Consider the following 12,390-nt stretch of genomic DNA (forward strand, 5'->3'; position numbering starts at 1 on the left):
CGTAGCGCGCGGTCTTTGCGAATTTGGCAAGATATATTTAGCTGCGAGCTGGGAAAACGTGCGAACCAATAACTCTCCGGACGGCCGAGTAATAATTGTTATTTCAGTTCGACCTACGGACGGTCGGGGAATCAGCAAATCACACAAAACACGGGAAGCACGCGTGGCTCTTTCGTTTTCCCCTGTCGCTCGGTAATCAACGGTTAAACCCTACTTTATTATTATAACCATACGCGATCTATTTCTGTACCCGTAACCTACATAAATATATAACGCAGCTCTGTATATTACGCGTGTATCCCCCCCCCCCCCCCCCCCCCACACCACCACCACCACCACCGCCAAACTCACATGAATTCGGCCAATTTCAACGCGCCGCGAGACTCAAAATTGGCGAACACTCCGCGAAAGTATAATATTATATATATATAAGTGTACGCATGTGTTGAATGCTCGTGAATTCATTAGTCATAAATTCTATGTAACATTCTCACCGTGAAATAAATTACTATCTATATTAAAATATAAATATAGCCTAGAGGTACGGGTGTAAAATTGAGAAGAAATAGAAAATAGAACGAGAAGTCAAGGAGATATTGTAATATAATCGTATGTATTCATGTATGTATTGATTGCGTATCTCCGACACGTGTGCATGGATACCGTGTGTGTGTGTGTGTGTGTGTGTGTGTGTGTGTGTGTGTGTGTGTGTGGTCGCAAATTTGCGATTTGCTCGAACACAGAGAAGAATTCGACCCTATAAGCAAGCAGCGTGTATGGAAGTATGTATAAACTTTCACCGTATTTATAGAAGAGGGTCTCTCTCCCTCTCTCTCTCTCTCTCTCTCTCTCTCTCTCTCTCTCTCTCGTTGCATGGCACAGGGGGCCATTGACTCGTTGAGAATTGCCCGGAGGCAAAACGCGCGCAATTCTGCCGATCGACAATCTATGACTTATACGTGTATGTATATATTTATAACGTATACGTATATTTATTGTATCTGTGTACGTACTCGGCCACCTTGTTACAATCGCGGGAAGATTACGCGGACAACTACGGAGGACATTCTGCACGTTTGATTGATATGATATTGGACCTACGTGGATGTATGCTGGCGTGTATGTTGGAAACAGGTTCGAAAGTTTCATTTAGGTATAAAAATAGGGGTGTAAAAATTTGAGCTTTTAATATTAACATTTAAGAGGTTGCACGTCGCACTTTTCTACTCGCCGTAAGGATAACACGGAATAAATGGTTTTTGTTCCTTCTGATTTTTAGAAACAGATAACGATGCGACGTACAGGAAACTCACAGACTTGTTGTAAATATTAGAAGGAAGAAATACCATTTTTTCCCGTGTCGTTCTTATGAAAAATAGAAAACTGCGACGCGTAGCCTCTTGACGTTAAATATTAAGATACCCGAATGAAACTTTTGAACTTGTTGCGAAGATTGAAAGAATAGAAATCATTTAAACGCCCTGATGTATATTATCATGTATACTGAGAGGAGACAAAAAATGAGCCGATAGGAAGATTTCAAATATTCCGTGTATAAGCCGTCTTCGTTACTATATTTCTACGCAATGTATGTGTATAATATATATATATCTGTATACATACATACACACGGTACATGTAATATTATAATATATGCCAGGTTGTTTTATTTTCCACGCTCAATTAGAAATCGTAACGGTGAGAGATATGCTCGCTCGATTTGCAATGCTAATGATTCGTGCCGGGGAATTTGGCAGGCTGTGCTAACACCAACCTTTGCAACGTTGACGGTTTAAAAATGTCGTAATATAACTTTCTTGCATCGAAAACACACCGGCCTCACTTTTACAGGCCTGACCACACGGGTTGTTGTGAGAATTTTCCGTCACGATGAGTAATTCGGAGTAAATTTACCGCGAAAAGTGAGTGAAGAAACCGGATAGAGCAAGGGAGACTCTGCTGACTAATATACCAACCAGTTTTATTATTACGTGACGCCGAGCATCGTGATACTGCAGACTATATATATATGTATGTACGTATGTATGTGTATGTGTAAAACACACGCGCGCGTAAGAAAATTTATGTACGTAGGACGATGTTTTGGCTAATTATTAATTAACGAAACTTACGCCACTGCAGATATACGTTATACGTTTGTATATGGGGCGTTCAATGACATCCCGATCAAGATTCTACGCGGATGTCTCAGATTGGCTCTGTGATTTTTTGTACGAATGTACATACGTACGTGACGAAATACGGAATCTACCAATTTTTTTTAAAGAATTTTTTAAACCAGCGTATCTGAAGGAGGATTTAAAAACTGGAGCAAAAAAAGCTGACGTTGTAAAATTTGAAAGAAATCTTATGAAATGTAACAAGATTTTTGACACATATCAGAAGATGGAGATTTCTTAACACGAGAGGAAAAATTAACAAAAAATGTATAAAAATTATTATTGTCGGATTGCATTTTCGACATAAGAACGAACATTTAGAGAGATGTTATAAAAAGCTTCAATGTTCATCCTTATGTCAAAAATGCAATCCAATAACAATAACATTTATTCATCTTTTATTCCATTTTCTTATTCATCTTTCGGAGTTATGAAATCCTCCATATTCTAATAGGTGTGAAAAAGTTTGTTATATTTTACAAGATTTTTCTGTTTTTCTTTTTTTGCCAGATTTTAGAAGGTGAGATTGTTTTTTCTCCATTTTTTTAAATCATACTTCAGATACGCAGGGTCCAAAAACTTTGTGGTTGCGTTTTCTCGTCACGTACTTTTGTACCAAAAAAAAAAAAAATTCTAAAACCAATCCGAGACATCGGCGTAAAATCCTTATCGCGATTTCATGGAATGCCCCATGTACACGCCGTAAGATATAAAAACGCGCGCGTTGACTAGAACGGCCTGTCGAATCTCTCTTATTATATTATCATACATATCCACCTACGTGTAATATACGTAAATACGTATTGCTCATACATAATGCCTTGATGGAAAATTACCAGTCGATCCGATGTCGGTGTGTTAAACAGCTGTGTCTCGCTGTAGCTGCTATACCGAGCTGTTGCCTCTTACTCCTGCATGGCAGGTTTAAACGGTAGATGTGCTAATTATAGACCTGCTCATGACGACATCGCATGTACGATGATTTTAATGATTCGTCGATAACGCGTGTATATGTATATGTATATACATAAAAATATATACGACAACGATAATTACACTTTTTCCACAATCGCACAACTGGTATCTCATGATACGTATATGTGTTATTGATTATCTTTTCCTTTTATTTTCGCGTTATTTTTAATGAAATGTGATCTCTGTTTTTATACCAATACAATTGATTACACACCTCGCGACACATTTGACGAGGAATGGAAAAATGTGCAATAAGAATGGTTTCAATTTTCTGTGGTTTCTTTTTTTTCCTCGTACAGCTTTGGGAGCAGCAAAAACAGCTCGAGGAGCAACGGGAGAAGAGGGAAAAGGAGAGGCTGGAAGCTCTGAGGAAAAAGGACAAGCATGACCATAGCGCCATAGCGTCGACTGAGGTCAAGCAGCGGCTGCAGGTAAACATGCCATGTTATTTTTTTATACGTATACTTTACATTATTGTGCAAAAAGTTGCGGTGGGAATTGAGTGTACCGTTTACCGTTCAATTCGGAAGGTGATATTCAACGATGTCTTCGAATTCTATACGGATAAGGTGAAAGAAAAATTCTTCGCTTTTTTCCTCCATCAATTATTTCATTGATTATAATATACACTCCGCGGAGGGATTAAAAGACTAATGTAAAAATAAAAGAAAATAAATAAAAAAATGAAAATGAAAACGGAGCACAGAGCTTGTAAATATGTATAAAATATGTATATATGGGTATACGAAACGAAGAATTTTGATAGGAATTTCCTGCTGTGTAGTTATATATGTATATATATATGTATATATATATATAACTTGCGTACGGAGCCACCGCATTCCAAACTGCAGTTTTCATTTTTTCCTCACTTACAGAGTTTCATCGTGAACAAGAAACAAAGAGAAGCTGCAGCCGCTGCAAATGGCGCAGTTCCAGGCACACCCGGATACAGAAGCTGGTGAGTAAGACGACGAAGACGGCGACACGCGTTTAACATCCAACAGAAATGTGGATGATGATAACGCGACAAATCGCGTACATAGAAGTCGTTTCGGTTGGATCCCACTCTCTCTCTCTCTCTCTCTTTCTCTCCGTATATATATTTTTTTTCTTTCCTTTTTTTCTCTCGAAATTCTATTTTTGAACCGCACGCGTACGCCGATTACGCGGAAATCGAAAGAACCGGAGGTTCACCGTTTCGAAGCTCTTTCATTCGTGGAATACCGTGTATCGATATCTCTTCCGACCATTTATTTGGCATACTTTGCTGAATATTTTATATTGCGCTTATAGTTATATATATATATATATATGGTAGAACTTATCGGTTATGCATGCGTGTACCTGAGGTTATTATAGGCGAGGAATCATCGGGTGTATGGAATATGTAATTTGACCAGTTTAGTTATGGTCAAGTGTGTGACCGATGCTGGCCTACGTGTTCATCGGCACGGCGTACAGTCGCATCTGCGATTGATTGACAGATTTTTTCTAATATTTAAATGCATACAACCGTGTGTGTGTGTGTGTGTGTAATATGTACGAAAATATGTCTAGGCGGTAGACTGCAATTTTGAATATATTACATCCATAAGTAGGTACCGTTACGACACAACTTTTGTCTTCGGCTTTGAAATCTCTTCCTCCGAACCTCAGATTCGTTAACTTCAATAAAGTTGAAGAGATTAAAGAGAAAAGGATTTTTATTTTCCGAGGCAAATCTTTGACGTTCTTTTCTACGACGAAACGGTATCGTTATTAATTAAGCGAAAGAAGGGCAGACTGCATCGCATCGCATCGCTCAAAGCTGCGAGTCGTAGGAGTTGCGGGTTCGCGGGGCATATTTTTATCATTTTTAGACTCTTATTCCAACCGGGTTTAATATTGCCGAGGCTATGCCATCCGGAACCCCCACAAAAGAGGTTAACGTCTGGCAGACTGCCCGCATTGGTTTATTCGAAAATAGAATGCAGAAATAAAAGCGATGTATGTATAGAGATCGTCCGCTTCCACGGATTTCCTCTTTGACAACGAAATCGCGTTGTCAGCTCGTTGTACGCGAAGTCCTCGTTACCACATGTGTAATACGATGTATGAAAATAGTTTTGAACGATCCTCTCTACCGTCCCTTGCGAAATTCTTATTTTTGTACCAAAAAAAAAAAATTCTTTTTTTCTTTTCTCAATTATTCAGCAATTTTTAGTAATTTACACCAGAATTTATTCTTTCCATTTTTTTTTTCTTCCAACCGAAAGAATTTTCGAACACTGTCGAATGATTGTTTCATTGTTTTGGAAAAGGTTGCAGCCCCAATCGGAATCGTCGAGCACTACAAACGCTTCGCATCCCTACAGAATGCCGCAAATGTTGCAAGAGAAATTTGGCGATGATTTCCCGTTACGGAAAACAGGTAGGTCTTTATTACGTCAACTGTTAAGGTATTATTATATTATCTGTGGATTAGTAGAGAGTGCCTACTAAAGCATGGATTCGTATTGTCAAAATTTATATATTCACCATTGGAACCCTTTTATCGGCTCCTGTACGAATATGAAATTGGAACATTTGCAAAAATAAATACAACGTCAGTTTTATTTAAAGCATTGGTCTTTGTCTCTTGAGTTATGACAATAAAAATCACTGTGTACACAGCCTTGATCGTCGTCCTTGATGTTATTTTACTTATGTTGTTGGTTTGTTTTTTTTTTTTTTATTTTTTATTTCCAATAAAAGTATGTTTGTTTTGAGTTTGCTTGTGACTTTGTGCTTTAATATTTATTATTTGATTACTTTCTTATACTCGAGTTTTAAATCCCTTACACATAGCCATGCTGTATGTTACACCGCTTGACAATTCATGATAACAAATTCGTTAATTGTATTATTTATCTGTAATACTACATTAACGAGTAACAGTGTCTGTCTGGATTACGTAGAGATGTTACAGGCAAAATCTATATTTATCTATACAAACGATAAATAAATAAACCAAACGATAATCGGAAGACAGAAAAAATGAATCCCTTTATATTTGATCACTTGCGATTGGAGTAAATTTGTTTAAACTGAACATTTTCATACGTTGCGTTTAAATTCGTGCTTCGGAAAAACATTTTGAGTATACATTTGATACAAGATTCTTATGTATACCTTGACGGTGTTGCCTACATATCTTTCGTTCAAGCTTTCGTAATGTTTGTTGAATATAATTCACGCTTGTCACACACTTTGTACGAATACTGAAATATAATATTTTATTAATCTTTGGTTGAAAATTTGAGGTATTTGTCAATATTTAACGAAGCACACCTTGCATACGGACATGGCTATGTGCAGCTGTTGTACATAACTACGTGTACGAAGTCACAGAGAATGCGATTGATTTTCTTTAATTGATGTTATTTGAGAAAAAATTTAGTTTGTCGAATGAGCGTGGTTGTTAGACAGTTTAGTAATGTAAATCGTTATGGTATGATGACTAACCCTGGCTGATTGATTGGCTTGGCCCTCGCCAGCCTCGGAGCCAAACCTGCTCAAGCTGCGACTTAAGCAACGTGTCATGGAAAGGAACATGGCTGCGCCAAGAAATTCACCGCTGACCCGGCGTAAGGATCGCCTCCTGTCCCATCTCAAGCGGAAATCCCTCTTAGCAAGTACGTTTGACACCCTTGTCTACGGCTACTGTCTGGGAAAAAGTTGATAATATCGGAGGAGAGGAATAATATCATTTCGCACATTCGCTTGTCCGTAATATTCTCCACGAAGAAAAGTAATTTCATAAGATCCTGCATCTCTTTTTCCTCGATAGTAGAATAATAAACCTAAGAAGTATTATTCGGCATCAAACACGAACTTCTAGCCGCATGTCGAAGAGTCGTATACGGTAGAAGAATACACAGAACAAACGGTGAAAAATATCGAGCCTCGTTATTTATTGTCCTGTTCATCCTCGTTAGAAAATTTTCAGTTCAAGTTTCAGTCAAAGTTTTGATGTATCGAAGAGATATATTCGCGAAAAGAAACCTCCCGTATCATGCACAATCATGTACGTATACTTTTTCACAAAACTGCCGTATCATTAATTCCTTTTATTGGCACACAAACATTGCACAATTATATGGCGTAATAGCTATATTAAGATGCTCCGTCAAGCGTCAAGAAAGTTTACGTATTTCTCTTCTCTTCCTCTCGCAAGGTTGATAAATTGCTTTGGCAGAACCACGCAAACGGAGTGGTAACTTTTTTTCATAATCTTACTATTGTAGTTACGTTATGCCATCTAATCTTAATTCTACCGTCAAATTATTCCTGTACACAAATTTTCGCCGAAAGGGTTTTTTGTTAATTTTTTTTTTTTTTCATTTTATCATCTGCATTTCGTTATTTTTATGGAAATTTCAGGTGCGGTGCAGTGATATTACCGCTATTACAATGAGTGTGTATACTAAATGTACACGTGGTGTGTACAGAATTAAGTGACTCATTGTAATGATACGATATAATATTCATAGTTATAATTACCCTGACTAAGAATATTATTAATATGTTTTATTAATTTTGTTGCATTCGTTTTCGATTAATTGGATGTTGTCATGATTTTGTTAGTGTCTAGTAACCGCATGAAAAAAAGCAAACAGAAAAAATTAACAATTTGTAGATTTACAGTTTTTCAAGTTTAATTTCAAAGTGAGGATAAAAATTGTTATACACATTTATTCATTCTTTTTTTTTTCTGTTACGCATCAAAGATCATACACGATTTCACACCTCCAAAATCAACTGTGAATAATTGTTGACCTACAGCTTAAGTTCAAGGTATATATATATACATTTGAGTCAACTTGCCCGGTATCATTTACGGAAACAACGAATGATCTTATATCAAGTATTTGAAATAAATCTGTATAAATTCTCATTGACTATATCATCCACTTAATATTAAGTGATGGAGTAAAATCATCGTCGATACGTGAATCATACATATACTATAATCACAATGAGATATTATTAGTATAACTTCGGGTAATTGAAGGCACTAAGTAAATGAGTCTTTATCTTTTAGATTCTGGTAGCAATCCTGAATCCGGGCCTAATTCACCACCGACAGTAAACAACTCGCAGGCAAGTCCTACCGCAGGCAGCAATACTCCAATACAAGAGGTACGTACATCATTAGTTAAAAGCTTCAAGTATTCAAAAATTCATATTCATATTGAAGTGTGCTGAGTTTTATACATATGAGCTAAAATTCTTTTTTCCAAGAATCGTGGATTCGTCATTTTTTCTGCCGACGTGGCCGTATGGCAATTTGTACGTGAATATGCATCATGTAGTGGTATTCTTAGCAAATTCTTAGACAGTTTATTTGAAAATATGTTATATCTTTAATTCCAACGTATCCCGGCCCAGGTATCAAATGAATCAAGATAAGGATATTGGTATTTATATATTCGTTTTTTTTCCGGCCAAGTACTTAATTAGTCTGGTATCTAATCGGCTTTTTGCTCTTGATCAAGATAACGCGTTGCGTCAAAAATAGAAATCTTCAAATAAAGTGACTTGTATTTATTGTTATGTACGTTATATCAGAATAGACTTATTTTCTCTGTATACACAATAATTTTCAAATGTTACGGGTAATTTCGCAACGGAAGAATAAGCTTTATTCATAAATGTATTCTTCTTAGGAGGGCGAAAACCCAGCTTACGGTGGTCCGTTGACAAGTAGTAGTCAACAGGGAAGTTTATCGGACCTTTCCTTATTCAGTTCACCGTCCATGCCTAACATATCATTGGGCAGACCTCATGTTCCATCCAGCTCAGCAGTAAGTTACGCTTCGCATTTTTCAACCATATTTTTTTTATTCATTCGTATATATTAATGCATGATTAAACCTGTAATATCATCGAGTCACCGAAGGTTTGATTTGGCATGTAGTATGCGACGTGTACGAAGAGGGTGCAAAATGATTACAGTAGATCAAACAGGAGAGGAAACCTCTGGATAATGAAATTGGCGTAGCGGAATCTCTCTCCTGACATTAGTTAATTATATCGATTCATTTAGAGTGCGACAAAATTGGCACCAGTCTCAGAAGCGGAAGTACGGGCAGCGTTCACTGCTCGTCTTGGTATGCCATTGACTGGACAGATGTTGCCTGGTACCTTGCCCTTCTATCCATCGTTGACCGTAATCGAAGGTGAACCCACGTATATTCACAAGCAGATACAAAATCATGAACAAAATCGTCAACATCAGGTTTATCACGGAGCACCTATAACAGATACTCAAGTAGCACACGCAAGACTGCATAAGGCTGGTCACCGGCCTTTAGGTAGTATGTTTTCCTTTTGTTTGTACAATTTTATTCCCCCTACCTTGTTTCAGAAAATGTAGGAAGCATACCTTTGATATTTTTTCGATATGCTTTCAAAGCTGTGAAGACCAGAGAAACATTGGGTGCACCCTTTTTACCTATACAGTTTAGACATTACAAAGTGAATGGATTTTCTCAACTTATGCAACCATCTGATTTAACGTTTTTTTTTTTCTCTTCTTTTGTTATTCGTTATATATAATTCATGTATGAAATTTTCTCTGATTTTGCGCATGCAAGAATTTTTTCTGAAACAGGGTATGTTCTTGACATTGATACGATTTCTAACGAATAATTTTTTTCTTAACAAATAGGTAGGACTCAATCGGCTCCCTTGCCACTTGGGCATCCGATGCTTCAAGGTGGAATAATAGCACCACCAAATCACTATGAAGAGTACCTTGCGGAGAAACAACTTCATGACCAACAACAAGCTCATATTTTTTTAAAACAGCAGATTCGTCAAACCGTCCTAACCCGAGTCGGATCCAGAGGTCAATCGAACCAGCTTGACGAAGCACCGGAGAGTGAGGAATCCGAAGTTATAGATCTAACTGGCAAGAAAGATTTGTCAGAGGAAAGTGAAATTTCGAAACAGCAAAGGGAAAGAGAACAGTTCTTACAACAGCAACGAGACTTAATGATGCGCCATACTCTTCAAGTTAATGAATCTCCGGCTTATGCGGGAAGCCGATCTTCACACTCAGCGAGGCCCTTGTCAAGAGCGCTTTCTAGTCCGTTGGTGCATTTAGGTATGTATATTGCCGAAGGAAGGAAATAATCATTTACAAGTGATATTATTTGGGAGAGAAATTTAAGACGATATGATAATTTTCTTTTTCGCTACACCGTCGTATTTTTTCCCCTCCCCGTAAAATGAAGTATTTGCATGACATTAGATCTAGATGGAAGAAGTGTCACTACCTTTAGCAAGAGTATACGGCAGACAGTGTTTGTCACACATTCAAGGAGTGATTTCGATTAATAACGTGAAAATTGGGTTGCGTGAAGGGCCTCAGGGTGCTGGGGGAGATGTCTTTGCTCGGGGATCACCACATCGGCCGACTACAGGTCTTGCCTACGACCCGCTGATGCTGAAGCACGCTTGTGTTTGCGGCGAAACAGTCAGGGGTCATCCTGAGCACGGTGGACGATTGCAAAGTGTATGGGCTAGACTTTCAGAAACAGCATTGTTACAACGTTGCGATCGCGTTCGATCGCGCAAGGCCACCCTTGAGGAAATACAAACTTGCCACAGTGAAGCGCATGCGCTTTTATTTGGTACGTTTTTACTATACTTTACATTCGCAATATGAGGTATACGCTATTTTGTCAAAATTATCCGTTTACTTATTCGATCCAATATTGACGACAATTTTCTTGTCTTTTAAAGGTACAAATCCGCTGAATAGGCAGAAACTCGATATGTCGAAGCTCTCTCAATTACCAATTAAGAGTTTTGTCCGACTTCCATGCGGCGGTGTAGGAGTTGATTCAGACACAACGTGGAATGAATTTCACACAGCTCCAGCGGCACGTATGGCTGTCGGATGTGTTGTGGACTTAGCATTTAAAACTGCAATGGGCGATATTAAGAATGGTTTCGCAGTTGTCAGACCACCTGGTCATCACGCTGAGACAAATCAGGCTATGGGATTCTGCTTCTTCAATTCCGTAGCCATCGCGACGAGATTACTACAACAAAAGCTTGACACGCGGAAAATATTGATCTTAGATTGGGTAAGGATCTTCTAGTACTCAATTACCAATGGTTATATCACTCAATCAAGGGGATGAATGGAAAAGAGGCATTAATCAGATTGATAAGTGTATTGTTCAAGCTGCCTAGATAAAACGAGTTCTTCCAGCTATAGTTACCCTGTAAAATATGTTCGTTGCTTCATTATTTAATGTGTTGGACAAACTTTACGTTAATTATTTAGAATCAAGAATTTGTCCAACTCTATTTTGAACCCTATTCTTTCTACGTTTTCAAGGATGTTCACCACGGAAACGGAACCCAGCAAATGTTCTACGATGACCCTCGTGTTTTGTACATGTCTATTCACAGACACGATGAGGGTAATTTCTTCCCAGGAACAGGAGGTCCCACAGAATGCGGTGTAGGTGAAGGACTTGGCTGCAATGTCAACATAGCCTGGTCTGGTGGCTTAAACCCACCGATGGGGGATGCCGAGTACTTGGCTGCGTTTCGTACTGTTGTAATGCCTATTGCCAAGGACTTTGATCCTGATATAGTCATTGTCTCGGCGGGTTTTGACGCAGCTATAGGTCATGCCGCACCCTTAGGAGGGTACAAAGTTAGCCCTGCGTGCTTTGGAAGAATGACGCAAGAACTGCTAACCTTAGCTGATGGAAAAGTTGTACTGGCTCTCGAGGGAGGCTATGATTTAGCTGCTATATGCGACTCTGCACAGGAATGCGTCAGAGCCCTACTTGGTGATGAACCGACGCCGCTTCGTGAAGAGGAATTGACACGAGCGCCGTGCCAAAACGCTATTGACACATTGCAAAAGACCATAGCAATTCAAGTGCGTTCAGTTGATTAAAGATTACAATATCTTTACGTCTAATGTATTGGATGATGTTAGCAATATCTTTCTTTTTTCATGTACGATCATAGATGTCGCATTGGCCGTGTGTCAAATTGGCCGCACACACGGTGGGGATGAGTGTGATTGAGTCAAGTCAAAAAGAGCGTGACGAAACCGACACAGTTTCCGCAATGGCCTCTCTTTCTATGCAGCAGCCGACCAATCTCACGTAGGTATAGAAGCCATCTTAATAAGATAGTTAACATTGCACTCTTAATTGAGAATACGTAGCAGTAATCG

At 38.5% G+C, this 12,390-nt stretch overlaps 1 protein-coding gene across 14 annotated transcripts in view; it reads left to right on the forward strand.

The window, feature by feature from the left end:
- Positions 1-12,390, forward strand: part of LOC124175972 (histone deacetylase 4) — a 105,545-nt gene that overhangs the window by 89,978 nt on the left and 3,177 nt on the right. For 12 of the 14 annotated variants that reach the window (XM_046556686.1, XM_046556689.1, XM_046556690.1 and 9 more), the window contains 12 exons: positions 3,455-3,586; positions 4,034-4,116; positions 5,459-5,568; positions 6,674-6,811; positions 8,221-8,318; positions 8,846-8,983; positions 9,226-9,496; positions 9,850-10,287; positions 10,547-10,816; positions 10,929-11,275; positions 11,533-12,087; positions 12,180-12,319. In XM_046556686.1, the coding sequence (XP_046412642.1) occupies positions 3,455-3,586; positions 4,034-4,116; positions 5,459-5,568; positions 6,674-6,811; positions 8,221-8,318; positions 8,846-8,983; positions 9,226-9,496; positions 9,850-10,287; positions 10,547-10,816; positions 10,929-11,275; positions 11,533-12,087; positions 12,180-12,319 (2,720 nt within the window). Of the gene's footprint in view, positions 1-3,454; positions 3,587-4,033; positions 4,117-5,458; positions 5,569-6,673; positions 6,812-8,220; positions 8,319-8,845; positions 8,984-9,225; positions 9,497-9,849; positions 10,288-10,546; positions 10,817-10,928; positions 11,276-11,532; positions 12,088-12,179; positions 12,324-12,390 lie in introns of all 14 variants that reach the window. The other 2 variants (XM_046556693.1, XM_046556687.1) reach the window with 2 other exon arrangements.

This window comes from Neodiprion fabricii, chromosome 2 (assembly GCF_021155785.1).
Source record: "Neodiprion fabricii isolate iyNeoFabr1 chromosome 2, iyNeoFabr1.1, whole genome shotgun sequence".
In the NCBI taxonomy this organism is placed as follows: domain Eukaryota; kingdom Metazoa; phylum Arthropoda; class Insecta; order Hymenoptera; family Diprionidae; genus Neodiprion; species Neodiprion fabricii.